Below are 13,594 nucleotides of genomic sequence, written 5' to 3'. Positions count from 1 at the left end.
GTTTGGTCAGTCCCGGTTACAACCCAACAACAATTTTGATTAAAAAAAAAAGGGGGTTACAAAAAACCAATTCAGGCGTCTAATTTAATTTAAGAATTTGTACATCAACAAAATGTACCCCGAAGGCTCCCCCGCCACTCCACTCGACCACTTCAACCACCTCACCACTTACCTTGAGACAATATGTATAACGCCAAAAGACAAGGACCACGTGAACCGGCATCCAAAAAAGGTAAGCTTCAGCCGACGAATCGCTACAAATTTGTTAGATGCCTCAAAATCTAAAATACTTTTTAGTGCTTCATGTATTCCTATAGTGTCTATCTAAATCGTTGATTCAAGATCCGTTCAGCTCCTTCTTCTTTATATTCCTTTTCACTAACCCACATTTGATGAAAGGTACCCAAACTAGATAATACACTACCGCCAATCCAAGATTGATTGATCCTCTCCAATGAGTTTCCTACTGCATGTAATCTAATTTTTAACCCCGGGTTATTGTTCAGTAGTTCATGATACAATCTCTCTGTGAGTGAAGTTATTAATGATGTGCCACCAGTAATAATGATATTGTTTGCCAAAGAAGCACGTAAATCTATATCTATTATGGATATGACTTGTGAAACCAATTGAGCGACACCACGCACTTCAATCTTTTTGCCCTCGCCATCAAGATCGTCTTCATTTTTGCGCGCACGTTTAACTGGTCGGTACTCATTGATGGTATTGAATTCGATCCCTGGTATTTCTCCATTAGATGGAGGTGGTTGTAGAGCAGGATTGTGGAATTTGTAGAAATTGGGTTCAAAAAGTGTCTCAGCGATTTCATAACGCTCTTGTCCAAGAGCAATTGATTGTCCTGTTGGTAATTCAAATGATCTTTTCGCAAACTCAGAAATGGTCGATGTAGAATCAGAAGAGGTGGAATTTGCCGTGGCAAGTAGTTTCTTGGCCTCTTGTGATGGCACTTCCAACATTGACTCCTTAAACTCGTGCCATATTCTCGCAACTTGATACTGTTTGAACAGGTCACTAACGTTCGATGCATTATCTTTTAACTCATATTTTGCCTCTTTTTCCTCTGGGAATGTAGTTGCCGTTTTGTTCTTTATAAACAAACTAGGCTCAACAGCAATTCCTTCCTTGGCGATATAATCTTCAACTATCAGATTGAGGAATTTACCAGCATATGGAACCTTCAAGGAGCTCTTGATCAAACATATTCCATCAACAACTGGAGTAACACTAATACTTTCATGACCTAGATCAACCACCAAACAATTAGCTCTACCCTGTTGGAAACTTACACAGCTCGGTACTTTTGCCAAATACAACCCCGGGAACTCAAATTTTTCATAAATTAACTCAATCAATTTAGTCCTATACTCATTAGTACTCCATATAGGCTCAGTGATTAAAATAGGTTGTTCCTTGTCGACGATTTTTAATTGTTTAAAATAATGAGAAAATAGTTCGTACGCAGCATCCCAATCAACAATTAACGAGTCTTCAACTATAGGTTTAACTTCGAATGGATCCTTGCGTATGACATTGATACCTTCTCCAAACACCTTGGTGCCATTAGCCAATTGGCCATAATAGGACGGTGTTATGATTTTGGGGAAATCATCACCAGCATAGCCTATACGTATATCAAAAGATCCAATGTCTAATACAATGGCATTTATTTCATCTCCCCCATATACCGTGTTAGCTGTAGATGACATATCTTGCCTAGTTCGATCGTGAAGCTTGTGATCAACAGAATCGGCTTCGAAAAGTTGAAAAAAAAAAATTGTTTACGAATCCTAACTAGGAAAGAGCCGCACTTGGTTGTGGATCTACTACAGCTCTACAACAAAGTTACTGTCATAGTTGTGTCCATACTTAGTCATGCTATACACTTTCATTGACCTTCCCGACACATGGCTTTGGAAAAGAACGTTTTGATTTTCCAAACGTACCCTTTATTCCTCTAGTGGAACATATATACCACCAGATTGCCATCCACTAGCAGCAACAGCAACCCATTTACCTTTGATTCTATTCCCCATTGGATTCTTTACGTGCATAGGCTGTTTAACCTCCAAATTTGTACCATGCTCAACTACAGTTTCAGGGTGTTCTGCTACTGCCAACTCCCTTGGACCTATTCCCAAGCATCCACACGACCTAGATTCAGTACCCCAACTCAACAATGACCCGTCATTTGTCAACGCCAAGTAGTGGTAGTCGCCAATTTCAACTGATTTGATATTTTGTCCTTGTAGGTCTGGAACCACTATTGGGGTTTTACCTTGCTCTTGTGGCTCGTCGTTGACATTATATAGCAAATGAGCATTGTTTCCGATTAATATTTGATCGTGGTTGGTAAACACAACAAAGTTTGTAAAGCAACTATTCAATCGAGTAAATTCAATACTTGCTTCTCGTTGAGACATCCAGTCGTTGAAATTATTCATAGGCGTGATCATTCGTTTCAAGTCATTGACATCTAACCTATCATCATCCCTATGTAGCAAATCGAGTGCATTCAATCTAAACTGGTATAATTTTGTGTCAGATATCTTAATGAATAGGACGTAATCTGCACCTACAGTGAAATCAGCCACATTGTTATCTGTCCCCGGAATGATCAAATATTTTGCACGAGCTTGGTAATTTTGTTGATCAAATTGCTCCTTGGTTAATGGTTCCCTTGAGTACCATACAACTAACCCAACATCATCAATTTGGCAAGCCGAAAGATTCCAGCCTGCTGAAACCTTGACTACGTTGGCCGTTTCTGGTATACCCGGGAACTGAATATGTATACCTATATTTGAATTACATCCGGAGTCCCATGTGTACACGTTATTGTGATCGTCAAGAGCAATGATATGTTCTCTCCCGGTACTGATAGAAATAATCCTTCTGTTGTCGAATTCATTCATCGGTGGGAGGAATAACCGTGATAAAAAGTTGGTTTCTTGAATCTTGGAAGGCTTATGTCTCAACGTGGTTTTGGAGTCATTTGGTTGAAGTCTCCTTCGTGATTGGGGCAAACGTGACGACGATTCTTGCCCTGGTGTTGACACTGGCGGAGAGACGCGAGTTCCGGTACTAGACCCTTCCCGAGGAGTACCATTGCTATCACTTTCACTGTTCTTATCATCATCATCATCATCATCATCGTCATCATCATCATCGGTAAATCTCCCACTCATTGGCATCGGTAAAACACCAAACCTGCCACCGCCTCTTGAAAACGTACCTGGAATAATTCCTCTTCTTCCTCCCACATTTTCATCTGTATTATTGTTCATACTGCTTAATGCCATTGTTCCAGGATTGGGCTTGTAATCTTTACTTTTAACTGGTCCCGGTGTAGATAACCCTTGTGAGGGTCGTTTCCAATCCATTCCAGTGAACCACAACTCACCATTATTCAACAATATGATAAAGCTGTACCCATTTGCCTTAAGATCAACAATAAGATGTTGGTTGAACTCGGGTATGTTTGTTGGTGTATGTACAGACCACCCGCCCAATTTTCTCAGCACATGCGATTGATCAATTCGAGTCGACAAATACCCCAATCTACCACCATTACTTTCACCCCACGTGAAAAGCTGCTGATTGGTGTTGCACCTTAGTTGCCAAAGCTGTTTCCAATTGAGATGTTGCTGCAAGTTCAATGTGTAGTTGTTTTCATTATTGGTAAACTTTTTGTTATATAGCAATTGAAAGATTGTGGGTGAAGATTCAAACAACTTGTACAAGGTCGAATTTAAAGTGAAAAGTTTGAATATGTCATCCGGTGACAAGTAGCGTGAGATGGCATAAGTGAGGATGTCTTCGCCCAAGTCAAGTATAGTCAATGTCATTTTTAAGGTGAGCTTAGTGGAAAAGAGTGGAAAGATATCGAGGGGAAATCTAATTGATCTTGCCGCGGACATTTTCAAGATCACTTGCGGTTAACCGAACGCCTTGTCTTCTACACAAATCACAAAGGGCTAGATAGGAAGGAGTTAGCTTGTATCTGCTTTTACCCACTTAACCATAAATGAATGACCAGAGCTCCATTGATACAAGAGATCATGTTATCAAGGATGATCTCATTACTACCAGTGTTGTAGATACAATCAGCAACGAAGGAAATGATTTTGAGGGGGGGAGCTGTCAGGAAAATGAGGATGAAGAGAGCGATGTTGACAACGATGGAGAGATAGAGCAAGAAGAAGGCGGCAGTGAACCTGCTAAAACATACAAGCGAATTCTTCTACAACGATTCACCGTGTACAATTCAGCTTCCACAATGTACATTGTTGGTTCCAATGCTAAAGAATCACTATATCGAATCTTGGAAATAGCAAAAGATGTAGAAGATGAACAACTGCTATCCATTATCGAAGACAAGAGCTATTTTTACACACGCAAAGATATGATTGAGCTACTCAATGGATTGAATGATTCAGTAGAAGGTGGACTACACAAACTAGCTCATGGGTATGGGTTGCTTGGGCTAGTTAGGTTTACCAGGGGTTATTACTTGAACTTGATTACCAAGTGCTCACAAGTTGCGATCCTTGGTGGTCATTTCATCTACCATATTGATGAAACCAAATTGATTCCATTGGGGACTAACTATAAACGACCGGAAAAGTATAGCGATGAGGAAAAATTGCTTTCACTATTTCGATATATGGATCTAAGCAAGACTTTTTATTTCAGTTACAATTATGATATAACCAATTCAATGCAAACCAATTTTATGCGTCACAAGTTGTTTAATTGTCGTGATGAAAGAGCCAAGCTACAGAACAGATTGTATGCGAATTTTGACTACAATGAACGCTTTGTATGGAATAGTTTGTTGTTAAAGCCAATTTTGGAAAGTGAAGATGTTGCTACATTTGAATGGTTTCAACCTATAGTCCATGGATTCATCGATCAAGCAAATATCTCTATTTATGGCAGAAAATTTTACATCACCATTATAGCACGCCGATCACATCATTTTGCTGGTGCTCGGTTTTTAAAACGAGGCATCAATGATAAGGGCAATGTTGCTAATGAAATCGAAACGGAGCAAATTGTTAGTGATATGTTGACTTCAAGTTTCCATGATCCTAAATTTGGAATGTATAGTAATCCGCGGTACACCAGCTTTGTTCAACATCGAGGATCGATCCCATTGTATTGGACTCAAGACATGAACAAGTTGCCAAAGCCACCAATACAAATAAATTTATCTGATCCATTTTATCAAAGTGCCGCACTTCATTTTGATAATTTGTTTTATCGATACGGATCACCCATAATCATATTAAACTTGATTAAGCAAAAGGAAAAACAACCGCGAGAACTGAGATTGAACATTCAGTATATCAATTGTATCAATTACCTTAATCAGTTTCTCCCAGAGGCAAACAAGCTTCATTACCGATCATTTGATATGTCAAAAAACTCCAAAAAGAATATGGATGTGATTACCCCCTTGCAAAATATCGCACATGAAGCGATTAATCAAATTGGAATTTTCCACAATGGCACCACAATCAACAATACCCAATTACAAAAGGGTATCATTCGAACGAATTGTATCGATTGTTTAGATCGAACAAATGCGGCACAATTTATTATATGTAAGGAAGCTCTAACCAAGCAATTGAGGAGTTTGGAGTTGATTTCAGAGGGCAAGACTTTGGATTATGAATCGGATTTGATTAACATCTTGACTGAAATTTTCCATGACCATGGAGATACAATCGCCATACAATACGGTGGGTCAAATTTGGTCAATACAATGGATTCATATCGACGAATCAATCAATGGTCGTCTCATACAAGAGATATGCTAAACAGTATTAAACGAATGTACTCAAACTCATTTATGGATTCAATTCGTCAAGAAGCAATCAACTTGTTTTTGGGAAATTATGAGTACTCACCTGATAGACCGAAATTGTGGGAATTGAGTAATGATTTTGTGTTACATTTTGATTTTGATTTGGAGATGAAACCGAAAAGGAGCTATACCCATTGGTTCAATGATGCTAACTTGAAAGATGATCGATTTATGATTAAGAATAAGGGTGAAACGGGCGATGACTTGAACAAGATGAACGGCCATCACCCATTGGTGTCAAATGATAAATGGTATAATGAATGCTATGTGCCAAGAAAGTATCAATCATTCACAGAATTATTTCAGTTTAACATGAATTCTAATTCTCGATATTTCCCGCTGTTGCTGCTGTTGCAACAAGTACAGCCACAGAATACACAAAAGCAACTGAAGAATGGCGCGCGTCTGAGGCAGCACCTGAAGCTGCAACTGCAACTGCAATTTCAACTGCATTTGATGCTGCTGGTGGCGGTGGTGGCTACTGAAGACCCATTGATTCGGTTCGATTATAGTCCGTTTGAAAGTCGTAAATTCAAGCATTCAGATAAAGCTGTTGGTGGGGAAGAAATTTCATACTTGGAACATCAATTGAATAAATGTGAAAATGATGCAACAGATTGTGGTGCTTCAGAAAGTGATGGTAAAAGAGTGACTCGAAGTTCGAGTGGGAGATACAATCCGAAAAACATCAAGACGTTTCTAGCTTCAAAAATTACAGCCAGGCATAATGCTAAAAAGAGGAATGAGAAACAGAGTAGCAGTGCCGATATGCACAGGGTGAATGTGTCTACTGATGGCGGTCGAGATTCTGAAGACAATGAAGGAGACGATGAAAAGACCCTATATTCTGTGAATCAGCCAATTATTGACAAAGCAGATGCTAAATTGTACCAGTCACAATTTGATCTATCCCACTTGATGAAATCAAACTACAATTATGCCAGTTATTGTTCGTATAAATCGACTCGATTGAAACCACTGTTTCAAGATCAAGAGATTTATAAAGCATCATGCCTTGATCGTGAATTGCACTGTCTGGCCAGTGAAGCATCGCGAAGCCCGTTTGTTGATATGGTCAATACGCAAGATTTAAAAATTTATTTACAGTATATCAATGATGAAGAAAAGTTGTTAGAGTTGGGTACAGATCATAATTATATATGATGGGGAAAGTAAAGTGGTTTTACAGTTAGTAAAATTACGCAACGAAGAATGATGTTTTCACACATGGACTTTGTTACTGGTTATAGGAGCTGTCAGTTATAGCAAGATTTGAGTTCATTTCAGGTTGCCTTTGTCAAGCGTCCTTTGGACGAGATTATCAAATTCTTAAACGAGATGTATACGACGAACCAAATTCACAGATTGCAAAAACAATAATACTCTTGTTTTGAGTAACATCTTGTAAACTTTAGTACCTACGTAGTCGTATACTCTTTTACTGTATGTATGTATAATCTTGTTGGCGTTGATTCAATTAGCCGCCGGTACAACTTGAAACAGGAACAGCTAAGAACAGCCCGAAAAAGAAATTTTGTGCCATGAATACCAAATTTCTATCCCTTTTAAATTAACAAAACTAAATTTTTTTTTTGATCACACACCTTTTATTGGAGAGATAACATATACATTCCATTACCACGTCATTTCTACTACTAGAGCTATATACTAAACTGATTTTATATCTCTTTATACAATTGACAGATCAGTAAAGTTTACAATTTTTATTACCAACTTAGTTGCTTCATTAAGAAAGAGGAATATTCAGTGTTTGACCATAAGGCACAATGACTGAAGTATCATCAAATACCAAACAATCAACTTCTTCTACAGCTGCAACTGCCACTGCACCATCGTCGTTACTATCACCGGCTGAAATAACAGTCACCCCTCCAACTCAACAGCAACAACAGCAACAACAGTTGGAAGAAAATGCGCCATCATCGTCAACGGCAAACACAAACACGAGCACCGCTGTAAATGGATCACTTGCCAATACCACATCGTCAATTTCATCAACTATAGCTCAAAATAACAACAACTATCTTAATACATCTCCTAAAGGGTCGTCCACATCAGCAGCGGGTACTTCTTCTTCATCAGGACACGTGTCGAGGGGGAGACCAAGTACTTCAAGAAGGGGAAGCGCTATACCACCCAATGGGTCTTCTGCAACAACAGCAGCATCCACAGCAACAGGAGTCGCACATACCGCCAGTACATCGCCATCTCGTCTCAGAAGCAACAGTTACAATAATCCCGATTTAACTCCAACTCCCTCGCATCATCAACCAGCACAAACTGTGACTAGACAACGCAGATCATCGTCATTGATTCAACATTTGGAACCAGATACATTAGACACCAAGATTGATCAAACCTTAAACCCCAATGTCAATGCCAACTGGGTTCATCAAAAGGGTGCATGGATAATCCACATTGTGATTATTGTCTTGCTCAAGATTTTCTACAATTTTATTAGTGTTTTGGATAACGATTGGAAATGGACAATGACGAATTTAACTTACACCATTGGCTCCTATATCATGTTTCATCAAGTTAAAGGAACACCATTTGAGTTTAACTCTGGTGCTTATGATAATTTAACCATGTGGGAACAAATTGATAATGGTGATCAATACACCCCAACAAAGAAGTTTTTAATGTTGGTTCCCATATGTTTGTTTTTGATTAGTACTCATTATTCTCATTATAACTTGAACTTGTTTATTTTGAATGGTGTTAGTTGTCTTTGTGTGGTTGTACCTAAATTGGCATTTGCTCATAGGTTGAGAGTTACGTTGTATTGAGAAGAAAGGGCTATTCTCTGTGGAGTTGTGTTTTGGACTGGGGGTTTTGCTGATTTATATATATATAAGTGTGCAGAGTAAACATGAGAAGAAATATGAATCTCTGGAGAATATGGATAAATGTTTTGCTCGACGGCCTTAAGCCTAGTTGAAGCGTAAACAGGTATTGACTTGTAGGGATTACCGATTACATTTAGTATTAATCTAGGTGCAAAAAAAAAAAGATAGCGCAAATTAGCTCATACCTCATTGATAGATTATTCATCCCTAAAAAGTGGTTGCACATCAAAACAACTCCATCTATATAAAGTTTAGTGTTGACTCCTCACCACCTGATGCTCTTTTTGCGATACATATAATCGATGGCTGTGACTGAATGGGACTAATGGCCTTTATGCAGTGTAATTTGATGGATGATTATTTTTTGACTCCGTTGCGGGCTCAACAAAATTGATCACGTGCTTTACTTTGTTAGTCACTCTTGAAAAATTTGAAAATGTCATGAAAACGTGTTCCATCCCATCCCCTTTTCCTTCTTCTTCTTCTTCTACACATACAACTGTATCTTATCAACCCCTTAGCAATGCCATACGCCTTATCTGAAGCTCATAGACAATTGACTGAAGGTCACTTAAGAGACACCGACCCAGAAGTTGATCAAATTATCAAAGATGAAGTTGATAGACAAAAGCATTCAATTGTGTTGATTGCTAGTGAAAACTTCACCACTACTTCTGTTTTCGATGCTTTGGGAACTCCAATGAGTAATAAGTACTCTGAAGGTTATCCAGGTGCTAGATACTATGGTGGTAATGAACATATTGACAGAATGGAGACTTTATGTCAACAAAGAGCATTGAAAGCATTTCATTTATCTCCTGATAAGTGGGGGGTCAATGTGCAAACTTTAAGTGGATCACCAGCTAATTTACAAGTGTATCAAGCTATTATGAAACCTCATGATCGTTTAATGGGATTGGATTTACCTCATGGTGGTCATTTATCACATGGATATCAAACCGACACCAGAAAGATTAGTGCTGTTTCCACTTATTTTGAAACTATGCCATATAGAGTTGATTTGGAAACTGGATTGATTGATTATGATATGTTGGAAAAGACTGCTGTCTTGTACAGACCTAAAGTGCTTGTTGCTGGTACTAGTGCATATTGTAGATTGATTGATTACAAGAAGATGAGGGAAATTGCTGATAAAGTTGGTGCCTACCTTGTGGTTGATATGGCTCATATTTCAGGTTTAATTGCTGCTGGTGTTATCCCATCTCCATTTGAATATGCTGATATTGTTACCACCACTACTCACAAATCTTTAAGAGGTCCAAGAGGTGCTATGATTTTCTTCAGAAAAGGAGTTAGATCAGTTAACCCTAAAACTGGACAAGAAATTATGTATGATTTGGAAAACCCAATCAATTTTTCGGTGTTTCCTGGACATCAAGGTGGTCCACACAATCATACCATTGCTGCTTTGGCCACTGCTTTGAAACAAGCTGATACTCAAGAGTTTAAAGATTATCAACAACAAGTTGTTAAAAATGCTAAGGCATTGGAAGAACAATTCAAAGCCAAGGGCTATAAATTAGTTTCTGATGGAACTGATTCTCACATGGTGCTTGTTTCATTAAAAGATAAGCAAATCGATGGTGCTAGAATTGAAACTGTTTGTGAACGTATCAATATTGCTTTGAACAAAAACTCCATCCCAGGGGATAAATCAGCCTTGGTTCCTGGTGGAGTAAGAATTGGTGCACCAGCAATGACAACTAGAGGTCTTGGAGAAGAGGATTTCAAGAGAATTGTCGATTATATTGATTTTGCTGTCAACTATGCTAAAGAAGTTCAAGCTAGTTTACCTAAAGATGCCAACAAGTTGAAGGATTTCAAGAATAAAGTGTTGCATGGGCAAGATGAGAAATTGGATGCGGTCAAGGCTGAAATTTCCGAATGGGCCGGTTCATTCCCATTGGCTGTTTAAAGGAGGATGCGACCACCTTGGGAAGGGACACAACAACTTTCTTTTGAGACAGGGTGTTTTTTTTTAAGTTGTCTGTTGCATCATTGTTTTATTTCAACAGTAAAACCAATTTGATTGCAATTTGGAGGACTTTGTATTTGCTTGTAGTTTATTTCTCCGTGATTATCGCTTTATTTTTTGTATATGCTGTTAATGTATAGTTTGCTTTACTATTCAACTGGATTAAGAGTTCAAGAAGCGTAGTTGTGCTATTCACATTGTGATTACAACTGGATTCTGTTGGTATAGATACTAAACAAAGTAGTGTACTTGAGTACAAAAGTGTACTCGAGTACACTACTTTTCCCTTTCGCTAATGAAAATTTTGAGTGCAGTCTCAAACTATCAACAATTTTGATCAAACGCCTATTATAGTATACAGGTCTTCCATTTCTCCATCCTGCAGACTAGCCATCAATATACCCCAAACTCGATCAAAGATATATTTCACAACCAAAAAACTAGAGCTTAAAATACAAGTATATACATATAGTTTGACTTTTTATTATACACTAGCTGCATCTTTCTCCCTTTTCAAGTTTTTGATAATTACCCGTCTTAGCAATTGAACTAAAGTATCAACCTCATGAGTTCTTCCAGACGGTCAGCTAACTCAGCTAATGCTAGTGATACCCCTGATTTGAAGGACGTTTATGATCCACAAGTATCACCTGCCAATTACTTGAGTAACCCAGGTGGTGGAAGCGCTATCATCAATGGTACTGGTACAGACGATGCAACTGGTCTTTCTTTTGGTACGCATCATCTGAGTCGACAACAACAACAGCACCAACAGCAACAAACGCAGCAACAACAACAACAACAACAACAACAACATCCATTCTATTCAACTGAGTTGCAACAGCGCGCCGAGTTACAAAGAAGACAACAGCAATTGCAACAACAACAACAACAATTACAGCAGTTTCAACAGCAACAGAGAGAATTGGCACAGGCTCAAGCCCAAGTTCAAGCTCATGCTAGAGCGCAGGCTCAAGCTCAGGCACAGGCTCAGGCTCAAGCGAGAGCACAAGCACAAGCTCAGGCTCAAGCTCAGGCTCAACAATTTCAACAACACCAACAGCGCCAGCAACAGCATCAACAACAACAACAGCAACACAACCACGGGATACGTTTGCCCACCAATCAAGGTGTATCTGCCCCTTCACAAGTATCGCCAGTCAACTCAACACTCTCAGATGAACTCAACATGGATGAAGATCTTCGATCCAAATATATTGAAAACGAAATCATCAAGACATTCACCAGTAAAGCTGATCTTGTCAAGTATGTCAAACTAGTGCTTGGTCCGGAGGACCATTGTCGTATTGTCATTAACTCATCCAAACCTAAAGCCATTTACTTTCAATGTGAACGATCAGGTTCGTTTAGAACCACAGTCAAGAACCCACAAAAGAGACAACGTATTGCATACACAAAGAGAAACAAATGTACTTATCGATTAGTGGCTAACGTGTATGCCAATGACAAAGGTGGTGTTGGTGGCAGTGGCAATGGCAGTGGTGCTGGTAAAAAAGTCAAGAGTGAAGATTCAATCGATGCGAATGGGAATATAATTTCAATGAAACAAGAAGGCAACGATGGTGGAGCAGATACTAGCGATACTGAAGATTTATGGATTTTGAGAATGATTAATCCTCAACATAATCATCCACCTGATCCACCTGATAAAAAGAAGAAACAAAAGGATTCAAGAACACTAGTTGAAAAGCCTGTGCATAAACATTCACAACTGAAAAGACAACCGGGTGGCAATAACCCATCATTATCAGGGTCCAAGTCGTCTGGTGGTGGTGTAGATCCCGCTGCGGCGGCTTTGGGGTTTGCTAAATCCAACCAAGGAGGACAAAACTTCCAACAAAATCATCTACCACCACAATTCCAACAACAACCACAACAGCCGCCACATAATCAACAACAACTTGATCATGCATTATCGAATTTAGCTGGTGCGGCAAATTACAATGATTTGATTGGCCATTTGAGTCAAAGTCTTCCTCCACAGCAACAACAACAAGGCAGACTGAGGCGATCAGACCAACAGCAAATACAGCAGCACCCGCATCCTGATGCATCAGTTTATGCCGCGCTTGAAGCAGCCAATAGTGGTTCAGGAGCAGGTAGTTCAGATGCTACTAGTATAGCTGCCGCCGCAGCAGCTGCGGTCGCCTTGAGCGCCCAACAAGGCAGTGGAGGCGGCAACGTTCATGGAATCAATGGTGTTAATGGCGTTAATGGTGTAGCTGGTGGTAATGCAAACCAAGCATCATCGCAAGTTGATTTAGATCTGAGCCAAATTGATCCCAATGTTGATCCTAGTGTGCAGGCACATGATCAATCGCATCAGCATCAACATTTGAGAAGAGGTGGGTTCTTGTGAGAGGGGGGGGAACTGGTGTCTGCTGGGGAGACTAAGCGAAGCTTTGAGAATATGTTTTGGAGAGTAATGGTGGTGGAGCTTGTAGTATGTATTAGTACTTTTTATTATATAAATAGAGATATGTAATTGAGTTATTCAACACGAACATTTTTCCACTCCAGTGTGAACTGTCGTACAACACCGTACCAGCTTAGTACGGTCACATCAATTTTCTAGTTTAACCCTCGCACCAGCACTCGTATGAACTTGAGTCGAAAAAATATAATCGAATCCGCGCACTAAATATATTTGGTGCGAATAACAACAAAAAATGAAAATATTCAGGGCGAACAATTGAACGTGTATGTCGCACTAGCCATTGACCCAAAAATAAAACTCTTTCATCCCCTTTTTGTTTTTCTTGGTCCTAGTGTCGACCGAAGAACAAACATACAAGACAAAATGTCAAAACAGAAAAT

The 13,594-nt window shown here is 39.2% G+C and overlaps 6 protein-coding genes across 6 annotated transcripts; 4 read left to right on the top strand and 2 right to left on the bottom strand. All coding sequences in view use genetic code 12, as the record gives it.

The window, feature by feature from the left end:
• Nucleotides 1–320: 320 nt before the first annotated feature.
• On the bottom strand, nt 321–1,727 carry ARP4 (Arp4p; the record flags this gene model as incomplete). Its single annotated transcript, XM_036811545.1, has 1 exon — nt 321–1,727. One exon carries the CDS (start codon nt 1,725–1,727, stop codon nt 321–323), a length of 1,407 nt encoding a protein of 468 aa, XP_036662824.1.
• Nucleotides 1,728–1,967: 240 nt separating this feature from the next.
• Nucleotides 1,968–3,866, bottom strand: CPAR2_600510 (SCF ubiquitin ligase complex subunit; the record flags this gene model as incomplete). The annotated part of the gene is made up of 1 exon (XM_036811434.1): nt 1,968–3,866. The coding sequence occupies one exon, from the start codon at nt 3,864–3,866 to the stop codon at nt 1,968–1,970; it is 1,899 nt and encodes a 632-aa protein (XP_036662823.1).
• A 179-nt stretch (nt 3,867–4,045) lies between these two features.
• On the top strand, nt 4,046–7,054 carry CPAR2_600500 (phosphatidylinositol-3,5-bisphosphate 5-phosphatase; the record flags this gene model as incomplete). The annotated part of the gene is made up of 1 exon (XM_036811323.1): nt 4,046–7,054. One exon carries the CDS (start codon nt 4,046–4,048, stop codon nt 7,052–7,054), a length of 3,009 nt encoding a protein of 1,002 aa, XP_036662822.1.
• Nucleotides 7,055–7,677: 623 nt separating this feature from the next.
• Nucleotides 7,678–8,700, top strand: ORM1 (sphingolipid homeostasis protein; the record flags this gene model as incomplete). Its single annotated transcript, XM_036811211.1, has 1 exon — nt 7,678–8,700. The coding sequence occupies one exon, from the start codon at nt 7,678–7,680 to the stop codon at nt 8,698–8,700; it is 1,023 nt and encodes a 340-aa protein (XP_036662821.1).
• Nucleotides 8,701–9,283: 583 nt separating this feature from the next.
• SHM2 (glycine hydroxymethyltransferase) lies at nt 9,284–10,696 on the top strand (the record flags this gene model as incomplete). Its single annotated transcript, XM_036811100.1, has 1 exon — nt 9,284–10,696. The coding sequence occupies one exon, from the start codon at nt 9,284–9,286 to the stop codon at nt 10,694–10,696; it is 1,413 nt and encodes a 470-aa protein (XP_036662820.1).
• Nucleotides 10,697–11,321: 625 nt separating this feature from the next.
• RBF1 (Rbf1p) lies at nt 11,322–13,136 on the top strand (the record flags this gene model as incomplete). Its single annotated transcript, XM_036810989.1, has 1 exon — nt 11,322–13,136. The coding sequence occupies one exon, from the start codon at nt 11,322–11,324 to the stop codon at nt 13,134–13,136; it is 1,815 nt and encodes a 604-aa protein (XP_036662819.1).
• Between the last annotated feature and the right edge of the window lie 458 nt (nt 13,137–13,594).

This window comes from Candida parapsilosis, contig 005504, assembly GCF_000182765.1.
Source record: "Candida parapsilosis strain CDC317 annotated contig 005504".
Taxonomy (NCBI): domain Eukaryota; kingdom Fungi; phylum Ascomycota; class Pichiomycetes; order Serinales; family Debaryomycetaceae; genus Lodderomyces; species Lodderomyces parapsilosis.
Note: the sequence above shows the minus strand (reverse complement) of the source record. Positions and strands in the feature narration are given on the sequence as shown.